Source organism: Prionailurus bengalensis, chromosome B3, assembly GCF_016509475.1.
Source record: "Prionailurus bengalensis isolate Pbe53 chromosome B3, Fcat_Pben_1.1_paternal_pri, whole genome shotgun sequence".
In the NCBI taxonomy this organism is placed as follows: domain Eukaryota; kingdom Metazoa; phylum Chordata; class Mammalia; order Carnivora; family Felidae; genus Prionailurus; species Prionailurus bengalensis.
The window spans coordinates 86935434-86956589 of record NC_057355.1 but is presented as its reverse complement, the minus strand read 5'-3'; the positions used below and the strand labels follow the sequence as shown (position 1 = coordinate 86956589).

Sequence of the window (21156 nt, the reverse complement as noted above, 5' to 3'; positions counted from 1 at the left end):
TCAAAAGGATGGGGACATGTCAAAGGGATATAGAGGCCAACTGGAAGAGTTGCCAATGGCCAAGCTGGAATACTTTAAACAACACAGTATTAGATTATAACCCAAAGTATTAAAGAAGTATCAATGAGTCTATACTAACATAAACAAACAAATAAATAGATGAAGGGGAAGAGATAAATCTCTTGTACTGAAAAATTACAAATAATTTATGTAGATAGTATCCCTAAAGAAAGTAGAGCTCAATTAACCTCTCAGCCCACATCTCTTATAACCACCTGAGTATGGGCCACACTTCAGTAATCTGCTTCAGAGAATATGAAAGAAGAATGTTGGTAAGTAACTTTACAGTGGAGAAACATGGCAAACACTACCTACACTAGGTGATCAAGATTAACATAACTGGTGTTAAGTCATGTTGATAGCATAATTTTGAAATAATATGATGAGAATGGCACTTCAGTCTTGTACTCTTTGTCCCCCCAAAAGACAATACTTTAGTCTAATCATGAGAAAAAATTCAAAAAACCCAAACTGAGTAACATTCTATAAAATGCCTGAACAATAGTCCTGAAAACTGTCAAATCATTAAAAACAAAACAAGGGAAGTCTGAGGAAATGTGATTAGAGTAGGCAAAGGAGTCATACCAACTAAATGTATATGGGATCTTGGATGGGAACTTGGAACATAAAAAGGACATGAGAAAAATTAGTAAAATCTAAATAAAGTGTGGAGTTTAGTTAGTAATTATGTAACAATGTTGCTTTCTCCCCTGTGACATATGTACCATAATAATGTAAGCTGTTAACAATAAAGGAAACTGGATGATGGTTAATGGAAACTCCCTGTACTATCTTTGCAACTTTTCTATAAACCTAAAAAGTATTCTAGAGGCACCTGGGTGGCTCAGTTGGTTAAGCATCCAACTTCAGCTCAGGTCATGATCAAATGGTTTTGGAGTTCAAGCCCTATATCAGCCTCTGTGCTGACAGCTCCGAGCCTGGAGCCTGCTTCGGATTCTATCTCCCTCTCTCAGCCCCTCTCCCACTTGCACACTGTCTTTCTGTGTCTCTCAAAAATAAATAAACATTGAGAAAAAATTTTTTAAAAAGTACTCTAAAATAAGAGGTCTGTTGGGATAAGATAAAAAAGAAGATCAGTAAAGTTAGTGTAGTAAAATCTGAACAGACATCTGTTTATCCCATCATATAACCACATGAACAGAAAAAAAAATTAATCAAACAGTAAAGAAAGTAGGACATCACATAGTAATTTTTTAAGATTTTATTTTAAAGTTTATTTATTTTTAGAGACAGAAAGAGAGAGAATCCCAAGCAGGCTCCATGCTGTCAGTGCAGAGCCCATCGTGTGGCTCAATCTCATGAACCATGAGATCATGACCTGAGCTGAAATCAAGAGCCAGATGCTTAACAGACGGAACCACCCAGGGACTATCACAAAGTAATTTTTTAAAGCAGGGTAGAGAAATGATGATTTTGGTCAAGTTCACCTAACTTTTCCTTTTACACATAAAAACAGGTATGGAGAAAAGGAGTGAGCTCACCAAATCCTGAGACTTCCACTAATACACAACTTGGAAATAACCTAAGAGACCAATGAGTTGATTAGACAGCCCAGAGAAAAGTAAAATCCTTCCTGAATAGAAGCCTATGTTACTGAAGAATCTTTACAAAGGAAGCAAGAAGCACAAGGGCTGCCACTTTCTACTACACTGGTAGAACAAATAAAAGCTTCAAAGTAATACTCCATGGAATCAGGATTTACACAAAACCAGGCAGAATGAACCCTTGGTATACTGCAACATACCAAACAAAATCACATAAGCAGAGGACAGAACCTCCAATAAAAGGGTATACATCCCCAGGGAGATCTTCCCAATCTCTATTCCGCCTACCACGTTGCCAGAGGGCTATATAGACAGGTGGCCAAAAAGCAGTACCTTGCCAAGAAACTGTAGCTCTGAGAAGAAGACAAATAGATTTCAAACAATGTGAAATGTTTATGAAGGAAAATTCACTTGCACTATATCAGAACAAAGAAAAGTTCTTGACAATTTATACATGAGCAAGATGAAGAGAAATGACATGGCAATTATAAATATACACCACAAATCCATAAGAAAAAAAGGATCATAACAGGCACCAGGGTAACTCAGGTGGCTTAGTGTCTAACTCTTGATCTCTGCTCACGTCATGATCTCACGGTTCATGAGATCGAGCTCTACACAGAGAGTGTGGAGCCTGCTTGGGATTCTTTCCCTCCCTCTCTCTCTCTGCCCCACCCCCACTCATACTCTCTCTCAAAACGAATAAATGAAATTTAAAAAGATCATAATATAAAAAATAACATAAACCAAGAGAAAGAAAATCTTCCTGCCAATGGTTGGTATTTTATTATTTATTTATTTATTTTTAAATGTTTATTTTGATAGGTGGGGAGGGGCAGAGGGAGAGGGAGACAAAAATCTCAAGCAGGCTCCAGGCTCAGCAGGGTCTGACGTAAGGCTTGATCCCATGACCATGAGATCAAGACCTGAGCCAAAATCAAGAGTGGGATGCTTAACCAACAGAGCCACCAGGAACCTCCAATGGTTGGTATTTTAAAAGAATATAAGAACATGAATTCGATAAAATAAAGTTCATGGAGAAAATGCCAAAACATAAGGTGAATGAAAAGGGAAGTTGAAAACTTAAGGAAACGTACTGAGAACCATAACCAAACAAACAAATAAGTAAAAATTTAATAAATGAACTATAAAACACAGGGATAGGAATAGTGACAATTGGAACTACTAATATAAAGAAAAATTGTGATATTATCACAGTGAATACAGAGAAAAAAAGAGGGATACAAATAATTATTGAACAGATAATACATAAAGACAAAAATGCCCCATTACAAGAATAACTATAGTCTCTAAAACAACCTAACAAATAGAATACAAAATTCACAAATCTAAAATATCCATGAACTAAAAGATGAAACAAATAGTTCCTAGAGAGGCATGCTGTGGGTCTCCAAAATGTTATTAAAGAACAATCAACACAAACATCATGATTAAGTTCTACTTCAAGAACAAAGAATCCTTTAGGTATCCAGGCAGGAAAAAACAACAAACAAAACAAAAACACAAGCCAAAAGTAAGTGAGGAAAAAACACCTGTGACCTGACTTCTTTTTAGACAAACCAGTGTCACAAGATGGACTTTTGTACATTGCATAGAGTCAAAAAAAAAAAAAATTAACCCAATAATTTTATTCAGAACCAATTTGAATATAAAGGGTAACACAAAGCCAGTCTGAAGCATACTGAATCTAAGAATAAAGTACTTATTAGCCCTTCCTCAAAAAACTGACAGTGAAATTCAGTTACCAAGGGATTCCCCAAAATAAAGAAATCAGGTGTAAAAACATCATGTATCACAAAAGTTGTAGTAAGGATTATTCAATACTTTTAAATATAAAATCAAAATTAAATAAAAGGAAATTTGGCTACCGAATCTAATGCAGCTTTCATAAATATTTTAAAACTAGAATTTATAAAGACAAAGTAAAAAAGAGTTTAAAACTTATTTCATAGCTGAAAGTCAAAGGATATTGTTTAATCACTGCATGTTTCAAAAAAGTGAAAAGAAGAATTGATGCTTCCAATACCTTAATGTTTTTCAGTCTCTTTTCTTACATTCCAAAGGATCTTTGGGGAATTAATATATCTTATTATAAGAATACTTTGGGGTACCTGGGTGGCTCAGTTGGTTAAGCAACTGACTTCGGCTCAGGTCATAATCTCTCAGTTCATGAGTTCAAGCCCCATATCAGGCTCTGTGCTGACAGCTTGGAGCTTGGAGCCTGGAGCCTGTTTCAGATTCTGTGTCTCCCTCTCTCTCTGCCTCTCTCCCGCTCAGGCTCTGTCTGTCTCTCTCTCTCAAAAATAAATAAATGTTTTAAAAAAAATTAAAAAAAAAAAAAGAAAACTTTGCATGAAGTTCAAAATTTTCTTTAGTTTCACTTCAATTGATTATTACTCCTAAATTCAAGTAACACATAGCACGAGCTATGAGTCAGGTACTTTTCAATATTTACTAAATCATTTAGTTCTTATAAGAACTTATACAAAATAGGCAATATTTACCCATTTGTTGACAAAAAAACTGAGTCCAGAGACTCTGAGTAATTTGTCCACTGCTGTACAGCTAGGAAGTAAAAAAGCCATGATTCAAATACAAATGCCTGGATCTGGAATTTGTGCTGTTAACCTCTACATTATATTGCCTCTCAAATAAAATAGTAATGTAAAGAATGATTTGATTTTTATCAAATTAATACTACGTACACATCCATTTAACTACCAACCACTCATTCTTGTAGATGATAGTGTTTAACTATATAAGTAAAGAGAAATGTTTGGGATGATGTTTCTCTATTAATAAAAATAGTTATTTGGGAGTAGGCAGTGGGGAATTCAGATGATTTTTTTTTTTGGTTTCTTTATGTCTATTATTCAATGAGTTTAATGCCTTTTAAGGAGTGTCTATCAGTCTTCAAAAAAAAAAAATGAAGCGATTAATCTGAACAAAAAACAAACCACATTACCTAATCACAACTTGAACACTGTCATGTTAATTATTTAATGACTTTTTGTCTCCCTAATGAACAATGTTTTAATTAGTACTTTACTGTAATCCTCCATGGAGTCTAGCACAGTGTTGGGCAGAGCAAACACTCAATAAGTATATTGATGGATCATCATAAAATATTACATTACTACATTGTACCTATCTTACAAGTAACATATTTCTAGATACTCTAGGGCCTTTACCTACTTCTGACTCTTTAAAGTAGCATCATTTATATTATCAGGGAGCTTGAAGAAAAACAGAATCTTAAGTTCCACTCCAGACTTACTGAATGAGAATGAGCATTTTAACAAGATTTCCCAAGTGACTGAAGTCACATTAAAATTGGAGAATTACTTATTTCTAGAACATTGTTTATCTAAGTGTGGTCCATTATTTACCTATGTCAGAGTCACCTGGTGCTTGTTAAAAATGTAGATTCTCAGGAGCACCTGGGTGGCTCAATGGGTTAAGCATCCAACTCTTGATTTCAGCTCAGGTCATGATCTCACATCAAGATTTATGAGTTTGAGCCCTCCAAAGGGCTCTTTCCTGACAAGGCGGAGCCTGCTTGGGCTTCTCTGTCTCTCTCTCTCTCCCTCTTTCTGTCTCTCTCTCTCTCTCTCTCTCTCTCTCTCTCTCTCTCTCTCTCATAAAAATAAATAAATACTGGAAAAAAGTGTAAATTCTCAGGCTCCACCTTATTTCAGGTGTCATTAAAGTTTATGACACACCTAATAAAGTCAAAAGTAGTGAAGAATAGGAATGAGCATATTAAGCAGAGAGCAGTGAAAAAACCCACACATTTGAAATAAATCAAGAAAGCAATAATAAGAGAGGGAAGAGGCATCACAAAGGAAGACCAGGTAAGGATATCAACAATAGACTATGAAAGTAAAGAAAGTAATTGTACAGAGTACATTCTTCTTCTCTCTTTTTTTTTGGTGACTATTATTCCTGACATGCAAACTACTACACAGCATGTCAAAAGTTTCAGGAAGACTGTGGGGATATGGAATTTACTAGTGTACCATATAAGAATCAGTAACTTTCTGAATATGTACTACCACAAAATGCATGCATTTTATAAATGCTCCAAAAGTCACAAATAGTTTCAAATGTATACATACACTTTTAGAGACATTTCCATATGCTTCACTCGTGCAATTGCTTCATCTCTCTCCTCATTGGCTAACTGCAGTCGAGACATAATAGCTTCATCACGTTCCCTCTGTGCAAAATACACTTCTTCAACCAGAGCTACCAAAATATATAATCCATAATTAATTAGAGAAAATAAAAAATGCCACTTTTAGCAAAAGTAAAAAGCAAAATTAATTTTATTTTACTAATTAAGTCAATTAATCACTTGAAAAACCATTATTTTTAGAAGCTGCTGTAAAATTGAGATATATTTCCTACCTGTAGAAACACAAATTAAAGAGGTCAAACAATAACAAATACTGGGAGCTTGTGAAATAAAGGTAACTCACATGTATACTGCAGACAGGTGTACATATTTCTACAGCCATCTGAAGAGCAATTTGGCAATATTTATTACAGTTTAAGATTTGCCTAGCCTATAACCTGGAACTCTTCTCTTTGGTATGCAGCCTAGAGAAATTCTTGCACATGAGCACAAGAAAACATGTATTAAAATGCTTATTGTAGCATTATGTTATACCAAAAACTTAGAAATAACCCAAATGTCCAATAACAGGAGCAGGGATAAATAAATTACTAAAATGGAATATGATACAACATTTAAAATCAATTAGCTATGGACATAGAGACACATTTCAAAAATAAAATTGTGGCAAAAATTGCGAGGTGCAAGGCAAAACCACTCTATTATTTATGAACAAACACAATTAGTAAAAATATTAAAACAAGCATGGAAATGATAATCAACAAACTCAGGATAATACTTATCTCAGTAGCACAGTGGAAGAAAAGCAAAGAAAATAGGACCAAGGAAAAGCAAACAGGGGCAGAGCTGTGCTCTTTAGCACTGCATATCTCCAGGGAGCACCATTTATATAGATTATAATACAAATAGCATCATCTAGATTTGTGCAGCACTATATAGGAAGCTTTGATGTTACCTGAAATTGTCATTTCTCAAGCATAATTTCTACCTGAAATCTTATTTAACTTTTAAAATATCACTGCAATGTTAGACAAAAAGGGGCTTAAATACCTAGGTCACTAAACCAAATTTTATTTACACTGTCAAATCACAAAATAAACTTAGAAAAGATGTTTGAAATATTCTTTTAGTTCACAAAGCATTTGGTTTTTGCTAACATTTGTCATAGATTAATGCATAATCAAGAGTTATTTTTGTATTATTTAAATTATAAGTGGTAGAAAAGAAACAAACCCTGAGAATAAGTCACCTATACCTTTTCCATAATAGAATATAAAATGGAACATATAATGGCAAAGCTAAAGTCAAAACTATGTCCAAGAAGGTGACCCTATGGGAAGAGAAATACATTCATCCATCCATTCATTCACTCACTCACATTCATTTAATCTTTCATCAAATATTATCAAATTCCTGTGACAGTCATCCATCCAATTTTAAGTAATATGACTATAATGGTCTAAGAGTTATTACCATTCTGGAGATGTATACATTCTATTACAGACAGACAGACAGTAGAGAGAAAAAAGGCCCCAAAATAAATAGATTTAGAGAGAGAAACAGATAGTAGTAAAGGCTTTGAAGGAAAATAAGGGTGTGTGAGAGAGAAAAAGAGTGATTTGGCAGATGGGAAAAGAATAAACTAATTTAGAAAGGGTGGCCAGAAAAGAGCCTTTCAAATAAATGACATTTCAGCACATGTAAATAAAGGAAGAGAAGCTATATATGTATATATTTGAAAGCAGACTAAGCAGAAGAAAAAGTAATACAAAGGCCCTGAAAGTACTACAGTAACGGCATCAAGGACAATGTACCCGGAACACAGTGAGAGACAGTGAGAGTTCTGAAAGATCACACTGGGCCTTGTAATCCATTGCAAGGATTTTAGATATCATCTAAACTGTGATGGTAGCCACTGGAGTGTTCTGACCAGGGAAATGAAAGCATCACATTTATGTAGTGGAGTTCTGGTTTCTAGGTGAGAAATAGTCTGGACATGGGCAAGTGTAGACACAGAGACCAGTTAGGAGACTACAGGAATAGTCGAAGCAAGAATTCACACGAATAACCCATGTAAAACGTCCATTCCCTGAAAGTTTAAGCTGCCTAGAAGTAAATATATGTGCCATCCTAGAGTTTAGATATTACACTAAAGGATCTCTAGAATGGGAACAATTTGATCATATCTGTGCATGATTTATTGATTAATGAGAGAAAGAGGGCATGGGGTGGGGGAGGGGGGTGGAGAGAGAGAATCCTAAGCAGGCTCCATGCTCAGCATGGAACCTAAGGCAGGGCTGATCCCAAGACCCTGGGACCATGACCTGAGTTGAAATCAAGAGTTGGACATTCAACTGAATGAACCACCCAGGGCTCCAGATCTGTACTTTAGAAGGAAACTCCTACTAATAAGCATACAAAGGAAGATGCAGGGGTCAGTGGAAAGTTGCAGTTTGGGTTGCATGTGTCCCCTGACCCAATCTTACATTATGTGTAACAGTCCAGATAGGAAGTAATGAAATCCTGAACTACGGCGTTCTTAATAAAATTAAAAAGAAAATGGATTCAATTCATAACAAAAAGGGTAAAATAATAGAACCAAAGAATTAAAGCATGTACTGAATAAATTTTAGAGAACAGAAAAATAGAACAGGTGACCTCACTAAAGCCATCTCTCAATCTATCAGTAGTATGATCTTAAAACCTTATGATAAACAGGTTACTCTTCTCACTACTGCTACACAGGTTTCAAAGCAAAGAAGTTCTCAGCCTGGCATTCAAGGAAAACCAGAGTATAATTCTGGCTTATCTTCCCAGCCTCACCTACCACCATTTCCCTCTAGGACAATATTATATAAAATACAGGTTGTGAAACATGTTTTTAAGTTATGTATCATTTTAATGTATATTACAAAAACAGAGCTGGCACATTAGGCCTATAATTTCTCCTAGTGGCATTTAATTTCACGTCTAATTAAATTTTGAATTTCTCTAAGTTACCCAAACACACTGTTGAGCCAGATGCCATAGAAAAGTAACTTTCTGGGGCACCTGGGTGGCTCAGTAGGTTAAGTGTCCGACTTCAGCTCAGGTCATGATCTCTCGGTCTGTGAGTTCGAGCCCCACATCAGGCTCTGTGCTGACAGCTCAGAGTCTGGAGCCTGCTTCGGATCCTATGTCTCCCTCTCTTGCCCCACCTCTGCTCGTGCTCGGTCTCCCTTTGTCTTTCAAAAATTGAATAAATGAAACAAAAATTTAAAAAAAAGAAAAGTAACTTTCTATTATTTCATTTAAAGTTCAAAAACACAAAAGAATGACCTAGTTATTAAACTTAGGCTAATGATTACCTTTTGGAGGGCACCTGGGTGGCTCAGTCGGTTAAGCATCCAACTTGGGCCTGGGTCATGATCTCACGGTCCCTGAATTCGAGCCCCATGTCAGGCTCTGTGCTAACAGCTCAGAGCCTGGAGACTACTTCGGATTCTGTGTCTCCCTCTCTCTGCCCCTCCCCTGCTCACACTCTGTCTTCCTCTCTCTCTCAAAAATAAATGATTACCTTTTGGAGGTAGTACTGAAAGGGAAGATGAGGAACACTTCTGGAATACTGGTAATACTTGATTTCTTGATCTGGGTGCTGGTTATACAGTTTGTTCATACTTTCTGAGATTCATAAAACTGTGGAGTTACTGGTGAGCTTTTATGTTTAGATGTTAAAACTAAATAAGAAAGATTACATTAAAAATAATATATTTATCAGGGTGCCTGGGTGGCTCAGTTGGTCAAGCATCCAAGTCTCTTGATTTCAGCTCAAGTCACGGTCTCACGGTTCATGAGTTCAAGGCCTGTGTCGAGCTCTGCACTGACAGTGTGGGACCTACTTAGGATTCTCTCTCTTCTCCTACCCTGCTCATGCTTTCTCTCTCAAAATAAACAAATAAACTTAAATAATTTTTTTTTATTTAAAATAAAATTTTTTTAAATGTTTATTTATTTTTGACAGAGAGAGAGAGACAGAGGAGTGGGAGAGGGGCAGAGTAGAGGGAGACACAGAATCTGAAGTAGGCTCCAGGCTCCAAGCTGTCAGCACAGAGCCCGACATGGGGCTCGAACTCACGACCACGAGATCATGACCTGAGCCAAAGTCGGACGCTCAACCGACCGAGCCACCAAGGCACCCCTTAAATAATTTTTTTAAATAATGTATTTATGTAGTTAAAAAATTGAACTGATTTAAAGAAAACTATTAAGAGTAGAAAAAAGTTAGCATGTATGATAAAATTTCTGGGAGTATATGTTAAGATTAAATTTTAAGCAACAGAGACTTGTGCTTCCACTTAAAACAGCTTTTTAAAGTGGACAAAATATATGGGGTGACAGCTTTCAAGGCTATAAGGAAAAAAACAAACAAACAGTAACCTGAGGTGGGGGTGGGGGAGAATGAGTTGAGCCCTATGATTGGCCCAGCTTAATACACTGAAACTATTTCCAGAAGATAGTACAGGAAGGGAAGAATCTAGGAGGAGCGCAGCTGATTCCACAATTTGAGAGGCAGAGATAGAGTGTGGGGAAACCAAAGCAGCTGGAATTCACAGGAGAGCCTATTAGAGAAAAAAACAGCTGCAAAGAAAGAAAATTTTGGAGAACTGCAGGTCTTCCTCAGAAAGTCAGTTGAGTACTGGGTGCACAAGTGTGAGTAAACCACTCCCTGCAGGGGAAAGAACAACCTGAGAAGATTAGAGGCAACAGTGCCCTAGGCTACATAAAGCCAGAACAGGGCTTGTTGTTCCCACCGGCCAGACTGGAAAACCTCAAGATTCATGAGGTACTGGATAGAGTACTCAGAAGGGTCTTGCTTCAGTAGCGGGGATTAATGAACTACAGACTAAATTCTGCTCTGGTAACATCTAGTCTATCTTTAAAACATGACCCAAAAGGAGAGATGTGTTTCCGGCAAATGTAAGTAATATGTCAGAACAAGGCTCAAAAATATTTTATAAGAATACAAAAATAGCTTCCAAAATGGTGAAATTTATCATTACCAAGGCATGCGAACAAGGACCAAAATTAGGACTCATAATGATAAAAAATTAACTGAAACTGACCAATATTTTTGTCAACCAACTGGTACATAACCCTGTTTTATGTGTGTTTAAAGATACCTTGTTCAACATATACGTTGATTTAATAACACTGAATTAATGGTCAACAGCACTGTAACTCTTGCCTGAACAAAACTTATCTAACACACACATATTATCACAGCCTTCTTATATTCAGGGAACACTACACTGTATTTCAGGACTACGCTTAGGGGCTGTTTGAAACAATGAAATCACCAATAAAAGGCACAAAAATGAAGTAAATCTGACACTAAATAAGCTGCAAAAATAACACTTATTTAGAATACAGAAGTTGAAATAAGAAGGTAGAGTGTGGCCTTAAGATGATTATATTGTTTTTCTTTTTTTAGTTTGTTATTTTAGTAATTTTTATTAATTTTTTTAAAGGTAAAACAACCTTTCATTCCACAAGATGAATGTAAAACCTAAAACTATAAACGTTCTGGAAAAAAACTTCTGTGAGTTTAGGTAGGTAAAGCTTTCTTAACTATAATACCAAAACATAATCTATTCTTAAAAACTGATAAATTGGACTTCAATCTAATTCAATTAAAAATCTCTGCTCTTCAAAAGACACTGATGAGAAAATTAAAAGACAAGTCACAGATGGAAGAAAATAATTGCAAAGCATATATCTGATAAAAGACTTGCATCCAGAAATAATTTTTAAAACTCTCAAACCTCAATAATAAGGAAAAAATCCAATTTAAAAAATGTACAAACGACTTAGAAACTGTATGAAAGCAGACATACTGATGAGAGATAAGAACAAAAAAAGTTGCTGAAGACTTTTATAGTCATTAGAGAAATGCAAATTAAAACTATGAGATAACCACCGCATACCTATTACAAAGGCAGAAATGAAAGTATGATTAAAGATACTGGGAAGAGGAGAGAGCAACTGGAATCCTCATTCACTGCTGGTGGGAATGTAGGACAGTGCAATCACAGTTTGTTGGTTTCTTAAAAAGTTAAACATACACCTGCCATAAGACTCAGCTATTCCACTCACAGGTACTCATCCAAGAGAAATTAAAGCCTATGTCCATACAAAGACTTACACATAATATTCATGGCATCTTTATTTATAATAGCCCCAAACTAGAAACAACACAAATTTCTATCAGCAGATGAACAAACTACATCACAAATTGTGGTAGAACAACTGGATATCCACTTGCATAGAATCAAATGCTGTTAATTGACAGATAAGGTCAATAAATTCTTGTTATGACAAATAATCCAGTGAAGAAATGGGCAAAAGACATGAATAGATGCTTCTCCAAAGAAGACATCCAGATGGTAACAGACACATGAAAAAATGCTCAACATCATTCATCATCAGGGAAATACAAGTCAAAACCACAAAGAGATACCACCTCACACCTGTCAGAATGGCTAACATTAACAACTCAGGCAACAACAGATGTTGGCAAGGATGCGGACGGAGAAAGAGGATCTCTTTTGCACTGCTGGTGGGAATGCAAAGTGGTGCAGCCACTCTGGAAAACAGTATGGAGGTTCCTCAAAAAAATTAAAAATAGAACTATCCTACAACCCAGCAATTGCACTACTATGTATTTATCCAAGGGATACAGGTGTGCTGTTTTGAAGGGACACATGCACCCCAATGTTTATAGCAGCACTATCAACAATAGCCAAAGTATGGAAAGAGCCCAAATATCCATCAATGGATGAATGGATAAAGAAGATGTGGTGTGTGTGTGTGTGTGTGTGTGTGTGTGTGTGTGTATCTTGCCATTTGCAACTACGTGGATGGAACTACAGGGTAGTATGCTAAGTGAAATTAGTGTCAGAACAAGAAAAATATCATATAACTTCACTCATATGAGGACTTTAAGACACAGAACAGATAAACACAAGGGAAGGGAAGCAAAAATAATACAAAAACAGGGAGGAAGACAAAACACAAGAGACTCTTAAATATGGAGAACAAACAGAAGGTTTCGAGAGGGGTTGTGGGAGGGAGGATGGGCTAAATGGGTAAGGGGCATTAAGGAATCTACCCCTGAAACCATTGTTGCAATATATGCTAACTTGGATGTAAACTAAAAAAATAAAATAAAATAAAATAAAATAAAATAAAATAAAATAAAATAAAATAAAATAAAATAAAATAAAATAAAATAAAATAAAATAAAATAAAATAAATAAAATAAAATAATAAAATAAATAAAATAAAATAAAATAAAATAAAATATAAATTCTTGTTATGAACATAGCTTTTGGAAGAACCAGTACTCTTCAGCACAATTTTCATAGTTGTTTTTTTTTTCCTTTTAAAGGTAATATCATGAGTGCTATGTGGCTTTCTATGTAGTATACTATTCTGCTACCCTGTATCAGAATCAAAAAGGGATGAAAAAAACTTCTGCCCATAATGTAGTATACAATAATGAGTTTTTACTTCCCCCTTGTAATTGTATGTAATTTCCTTCCAGGAAGGATACTCACAACAGCCTACAGAAAGCAACATGGTATACTAGGAAGAATATGGGCTTTGATTCAGATCCAATGTGTTAACACACTAACGTTAAGCAACCTATTTTTGTATATTTCTTACATTATTTTAGTCACAATACAGGTGCATAAAATGGACATGATGCCACCATTATGGTTGTTAGGGAAATATTAAGTGAGACAATATATGAAAGCTCTTGGCCAAATAAAGTAGATACTCAATAAACACTGGTTCCATGCTATCCCTACCATTACTACCTTCAATCCATAGACTCACAATGTGGCTCCATTTCTAGACATATTTAAAATATGATTTTAATTAATTTGGACCAATTATATAATGTATATGTGTGTGTGTGTGTGTGTATACACACACACAAATATATACGTATATGTATATATTTTTGATGGCATTCAAAAGTTATGAGACTGAAAGAAAAATTGTTTAGAATCCATACTATATTGTATACTGCACACTATAATGACGTAATAGTCTGTATAAAATATTACAACAGTCTAAGATATTTTTAAACATTTACATTAAAACACTTTAATTTCATTCCTGTTTACAGCAACATTATTTACAAAGAGACAAGATGTGGAAGCAACCCAAGTGTCCACTGATAGATGAATGGATACAAAGATGTGGTATACATACACGATGGAATATTATTCATCCATGAAAAGAATGAAATTTTGCCATTTGCAACAACATGGATTGACCTAGAGGGTATTAGGCTAAGTGAAATAAGGCAGAAAAACAAATGTCATATGATTTCACTTACATGTAGAATCTAAAAACAAAACAAAATTTAAAAAACCAACCAACCAACCAACCAACCAACCAACCAACCAACCAAAAACAGAACACTAATATAGAGAAAAAATTGGTGGTTGCCTGAGGAGGAGAAAATGGGATAGGCAAAATGAGTGAAGGGGAGTGGGAGACAGAGGCTTCCTGTTATGGAATGAATAAATCATAAGAATGAAGGTACATCATAGAGGATGTAGTCAATGGTATGTAACAGTGTTGTATGGTGATAGATGGTAGTTATACTTGTGGTGAACATAACATAATATGTAGAGGTGGTGAATCACTATGTTGTTCACCTGAAACTAATGTTATAATGTGTGTCAACTATACTTCAGTGACAAAAGAAATTTTTAAACACTTCTAATTTGCAGGTCAGATAGGATGGACAAAATGATGCTACATAGTGATCTAAGTACAGATAAACATGTGTGTCATACCCTGAAATATTCTGACATATCAAAAGGTTAAAATACTAATTACTAAACTTTAAATGTCAATAGGCTTCCTATTATTTCTGTAAAATGTGATGAGATCCTTATAAAGTGACATTTAATGTAAGCTGTGTTCTACTTTATGTACAAAAATAATGAAAAAGGTAAGACTAGCAATGTCAAGGACTTTAATAGTATAAGTACAGTTATCTCTATGCTTAAATGTTTTACACTAAGCACTTATTTGGTCCTGTGTTGATCAAGAGAAAACATTTTTCTTTCCCTCTATAATGCTATCAACTCTAAAGATATAAATAATGTGCATATTTAAAACAGATTCCCTTTTGAATATTCTAAGGTTAAGTTTGAAAGTGCCTTAAAACACACACACACACACACACACACACACACACACAGACACACACACACACACACAAATCTGATTACACATTTTGTAAATGCTAAGTTTTTCTAAAATTAATTTTTAAACATTAGGTTATATGTGAAATTTGATTATGAAAAACCTGATTCTTTCTAGAATTCAGTACTTTTAAAGGATCAATATGCAACTCTCAAACATTTTTAGTAAAGAAAACTTAATTGTAAACACTGAGCTTTTCCAAGGTAGATGACTATTACAAAGTTCACTAGAAAATCAATATAGCATTTTAGTTGGAATTTGCTCATTAAACACCCACAGCTCTAATGCAAATTATGATGGAATGAATAAAGCAAATACGCATGCTTCTTTCTTTTTATTAAATGTAAAATCTACTGTTAATTGCATCTCGTATGTCATACAAACTTTTCTCCTTAACTATTAAATAGAAGCTTTAACAAAAGTCATTAGAGATTCTCTTTCTTTGACTTGAATAAATTTCAATATTTGTTCAGTAAAGGTTCACAGCAGTTAAATTACATTAACAAATATTATTAGCTACTATGTAAGCCAACCAAGTAAAATACTTATATTGTAGGTAAAACAAATCATTGGGTGTTTACAATAATATTTGGATATCTCCATTTTTAAACATGGTTATCAAATATCCTATAATTCTTAGACAAATTCAAGAAAGATTCAGAGAGGATCACCCCCCCTCAACACCAAATACTCAAATTTGTTTAGTAAGCTAATTGTTTTCTAATATGGGCAAGAGTAAATATGAAGAAGCTGAACCATACTAAGTATGAGTTTATTGAGTCAAGACAGAGTACATATTTTCTTAGTAGAACCCAAGTCTATTGACAAACCCATATTCTACACATCTCATACTACTCTTAAAACACAATAGAAGTGAGACAGTATGTTGGAAAACATGCTAGTTTAAACACTGGATCATGATTCTCTAAATAACATAATTTGGAGAATAGACATTTACCAAGAAAAAGAATCCATTTGTTAATATCCTCAAGGTAGTTATATAAATAGAAAAGGCTGAACTAAAGAGAGGGAAAAAGAAATCATCAGGACTTGAAACATGTAAAATAAGCAATGATTGCAATTCATGTTCCAAAATTCTAAGCAATAAATATAGATAACAGTTTTATAAAAGACAGGTCTTTATTATATTTAAAAGAATTTCAGATTGTCTGCATATCTACTGTTATTGCTTTACTTGTTAAGTGGATTCCTTATGAATATGATAGTGTTTTATGAAGTCACCACATTGTAGAACCAAAAACATTACTATGTCTTTTAATCTCCTTAAAAATTGTGATTTCTCTCTCTTTGTATAAATTGGTTGTTGGAAATTTAAGTGTAGATGGTAAACCCCTATACCAAGAGAAAATTAACCAACCTACTCCAAGTAGTTTGATCATCTAGTCTTCCTTTTACAGGTCAGACTATTAAGTTTTTCCAGAACTATATATGAATGGTCAACATTTTATATGATTATTTCATAAATATAATGAAAATACAGGTTCATTGTAAAAATACAGACAGAAATATTTTCCATAGTCTTATAACTTTTTGTGTGTGTATACTCAAACAGAATATGTTCCTCTATTCTTAAGTATTCTTTAAAAATATGAAATAGTACATGGGATTTTATCATTTGGAGATGACATATTTGACAGGACTAAGATGCTCCTAGTATTAGATTTTACAGTGTTCCCAACTATTCACCATATAAATAGTACTGTAATGAACATCTCTGTACATAAATCTCTATGTATATACATAGCTAATTACTGAGCAAAATTCCTAGAAGTATGGTTACTACATTAAAAATCAGCTTCTTAAGCTCTTAATGTTTTAAAATTTTCTTCTGTAAAGTTGCTAATACATTTATACTTATCAACAGTATAGCAACTGCTAAAGATTAATTTTAAAAATCACACAAATAGTGAGTTTTAGTAGCAAAACTATAAAATAAGGATTTTTTTGGAAAACTCTGAATTATTATATACATGTATTTAGTACAGAAAACTCAGTATATAAGAACACTTTCTAAGAATATGCTATTTACATTAAAACATTGAATACAGAACTAAAATTGTTAATGTGAAAGAGATAAGCTTATCCCAGAAGTATTAAAACCAGTATCAATTATTTTATGCACTTTTAAAGTACAATTTTAAGAGGTACTTAACTTACTTTCTGCATAGAATGTCTACTTTAAATTTTAATAAATGCCAATATGAAAATTCTACAAAATATAACTGCTATCTAAAGTTTTTCCAAGATCATTTGCTCTTCAAAATTAATTAAACATATGGAAAAAGTCTTAAGAATCATTTTCTGAAAATTTTTTGTTATTTTTGTTTTATTTTTTAAAAATTTTATTTATTTTTGAGAGACACAGAGACAGAGACAGAGACAGAGACAATGCGAGTTGGGGAGGGACAAGGAGAGATGGAGACATAGAATCTGAAGCAGGCTCCAGGCTCTGAGCTGTGAGCACAGAGTCTGATGCAGGGCTCGAACTCATGAACCATAAATTCATGACCTGAGCAAAGTTGGATGCTTAGCCAACTGAGCCCCCCAGGTGTCCCTGTTATTTTTGTTTTAAATAACTAATTGTGACATGTCCTCAAATACTTGACACCATGCTAAATTTCACAGTGTAGCACACTTAATTAAATATTTCAATTGTTGATTATTATTATGCATAACAGTTTCTCTGTTTACTCAATATTTATTTTGTTGGTTGGTTTGTTTGTTTTTCCAGAAAAACTGCAACTTTCCTAGGGAGAGAGCTTACAAAATTGGCCATACTCCACCCTCAAACATTATTTTACTTGGCACTCATAATTAATCCTGATTCACACTCACAGGATTCTGCAGCCAAAGATAATAATATAATCAACATTCTACCTATCGATATTTCTGCTATATTTCACAGAGATGGGCCTTTTTGTTTTTATCTGAAACTTGAAATCCTTTTTCCTTTCAAATTAAAAGATCATATAGATATAAATATATAATGTTGTATTGTAATACAGTGAATGCATTTCAGTGTTAGATTAAAGGCTATCACATTTTAGTAATGACCACTGTCTATACAGAATAGTATTCTAACATGTATTACTTTTTAAAAGTAAATATATTATTTTCTATTCTTCTGATATATAGAACTCACTCTTGTTTTTAATCATTAGATGGTCAATATCATCTGAGATATGGTATACAGTATTAAATACTCTTTTGAAGAGAACAATGTAAATATTTTCTATTATACAACAATTCGTATTTTTTCATGTTTATTAGTTGTGGTGTCTTAATGTATTTGCTGTAATGGTAGTTACAGATCTATACTTTGAACATTTACACGTTAACCTGAATAGAAGACTTAAGTTGTAAGTTTCAGGGATTCTATGTTCTGAACTTTAGGCAATCACAATTAAAGTCCTCTCCTTCCTACCAAAAACAAATGAAAATTCCGTGTAATAAGAGCTTGACATATATGTATCTTTTTTATTTACAAAATATCAGTCTAAATTTGGGTGCAGAGAAAAGAATCTATGTGTAAAGCAAAAAAGCAGATTAAATGCTTGCAGATTCAGTACAGCAAGCTAAGTAATGAATTATATGTAAAAAGTAACTAAGATAGATGGATGGATGGATGGAGGGATGGATGGATGGATAGATTTATAAACACAAGACTTAGGAACTAAGGAGTTCTTTTGGCTAAAACCCAATATTGGCCTTATTTCAGTTTAATTGGAAGAGGATCTCAAATTCATCTTCTCCATGAGATATCAGGAACCTGGATTTCTCTTTGTACCAAAGGTTAATAAGAAATGTGTCTGCAAAAGTCAAACAGCATTAAATACCAAAAACTGATTATTATTCTACAGGAGTTGTTCTGTCATTCATAATCTCTCCATGCTCCAACCTTCCACAGCTAATCTTTAATGGATGACATGCAAGAAAGAAAAATAACTAACATATAAAGCAGAGACTCTCAAGTGAGCGTTTAAGAAATTAAAAAAATAAGGCTTTTAAAGAAATGTATTTTAAACAAAACAATGTAGAAAATGAAATATTTTTATGTGTAAAATTTGAACATTATCTGTATACTGCAAGCATAATACAGGAATAAAAATGAAGAGATATTACACTCTACATAATGCCCACTGAGCCTATTTGGGAAAACAGGTTTAATTGAACAAGTTATTTTTTTAAATGTAACTACATCATGGACCTAAGAGTATATTAATGTTTGCAACAGGCCATATAATATTACATCTCACTGTCAAACTCAATTTAGGTAAAACAAATTTTGAAGTGTTTGTGGTTTCATCATTTTATTTAGTTGAGAAGAAATACTTAACTAAAAAATAGAGAGTCAATGTTTCTGCTACGCTTCTCTAAAATATCCCCTACTATTTAAAGGTCATATATGTCAAAATGTTCAAATAATCTTATCCACATGTACAATTTAATGAGTTAAAACACAGTAAGAAGTCTTAAATAGCTCCTATGAGACAAATTTTTTGCAGTCGTAACACATATGGAATGAGCTAGTCATTTCAGCTTTTGCAAAATTAAGACCTACTTACTATGTATTTTTCCTTTATTTTCTTTAATGAAAAGATTTAAAAAATATTTTCTTATTTCCAAGCTACCTAAATACAGTTAAATCTTAAAATCAAAGGAAAATTGAAAACTGTGGGATAAATGAACTAATAAAAACCCTCATAAATTATTTTTAAAAAAGAAATGAATATCAATCCCTTGTGAAACAAAAGCATATACAAATACTTATGGGATAGTTTACTTATATTACAAGTACATTTTGAATATACCCTCTATTAAATCAAGGAATCTTGAGAAAACAAGATGATAACATCCTCATCTTATCTACTGAGTGCTTTTTATGGGTTAAGCGCTTCATACACATTATCTCACTTAAATGTCACAGCAACCTATAAAATAAGTTTTAATCAAAGCTTAGTGAGTCTGTCACTTATACATGATAAGTGGCAAAAAGATTAGAACAAAGGTCTGATTCCAAACTCTGAACATTTAACCCCTACTATAGTGTATTATGAGTGAAAAGTGAATACAGTCAAAAAGAAATGTTTGAAATCCCAAATCTGTCTTCTTCGCTGGTGTATATTCAGTGCCTAAAACAATCCTAGCACACAATGGCCCTTCAATAAATACTTCTTGGTTAAATTTTAAAAGAGTTAGCTTAGCTCCTGTAAAGTGCCAAATAAAAACAGTATTGGTGGTGATGTCAAAAAAGAAGGGGAAGACAAGAGAGTCAACCATTTGAGATTTTATCACAATAGAGGACACAATGGGGTTTCAAAATTGCATGAAATCATGTCAGTTTGAATGACAGTATTTGTAGTATATAAAAACCAACAGGGAAGTAACGGAAATAAGCTTGATATTATTTTAACAGTCTACATAAAGGTTTATTATTGGTACACATTAGATTAAAGCCCATATCTTTTGTATCCCAATTCTTTTATTTTGGATTCACATTTAAGTAAGATGTATTTTTAATTAAAACCTAAACAGAACAAAAGTCTCTTTATGACTTCTGATATTATCAAAGATTTAAGAATTGTATAGAGATAAAATAATAAATATTACTATTAGCTACAACTTACTGAGTACCAGTTATATATTAGGTGCTTTTGTACATTATCTATAATCCCTAAAATAATCTGGTAAGTTAGTTAATATTCACATTTTACACGGCAGAAGGTAAACCTGGAGAAGCTCATAAGTAACTTGCCCAAAGGCGCACAGTTGTGTTAATAAGTATCAAAGCTGTGATTTGCACCTGGGTCAGTCTGATTCTACGGCTTTTGGTCTTCCCATTATTTCAATGTGCCTCACAAAGAACTGGGCACCTTTGTTTCATGTGGTTTTTTGACTGTACCAGACTCTCATTCTTATATTTAATCAGGTGGGAAGACAAAATAGACTAATACATATGTAAGTTATACAACACACAAAGACACGCAAATAAATAAGGAGAAAATCTGAAACAAAAATGGCTTAGGTAAAATGGCAAATTTGATCACAGCCGTCATATAAATTTCATGAAACTGGTTCACATGG

The 21156-nt window shown here is 33.7% G+C and overlaps 1 protein-coding gene across 2 annotated transcripts in view; it reads right to left on the bottom strand.

Moving 5' to 3' along the window:
- MIPOL1 (mirror-image polydactyly 1) overlaps positions 1-21156 on the bottom strand; it is a 317520-nt gene that overhangs the window by 220870 nt on the left and 75494 nt on the right. For both annotated transcript variants that reach the window (XM_043556024.1, XM_043556023.1), the window contains exon 7: positions 5765-5894. In XM_043556024.1, the coding sequence (XP_043411959.1) occupies positions 5765-5894 (130 nt within the window). The remainder of the gene's footprint in view (positions 1-5764; positions 5895-21156) is intronic.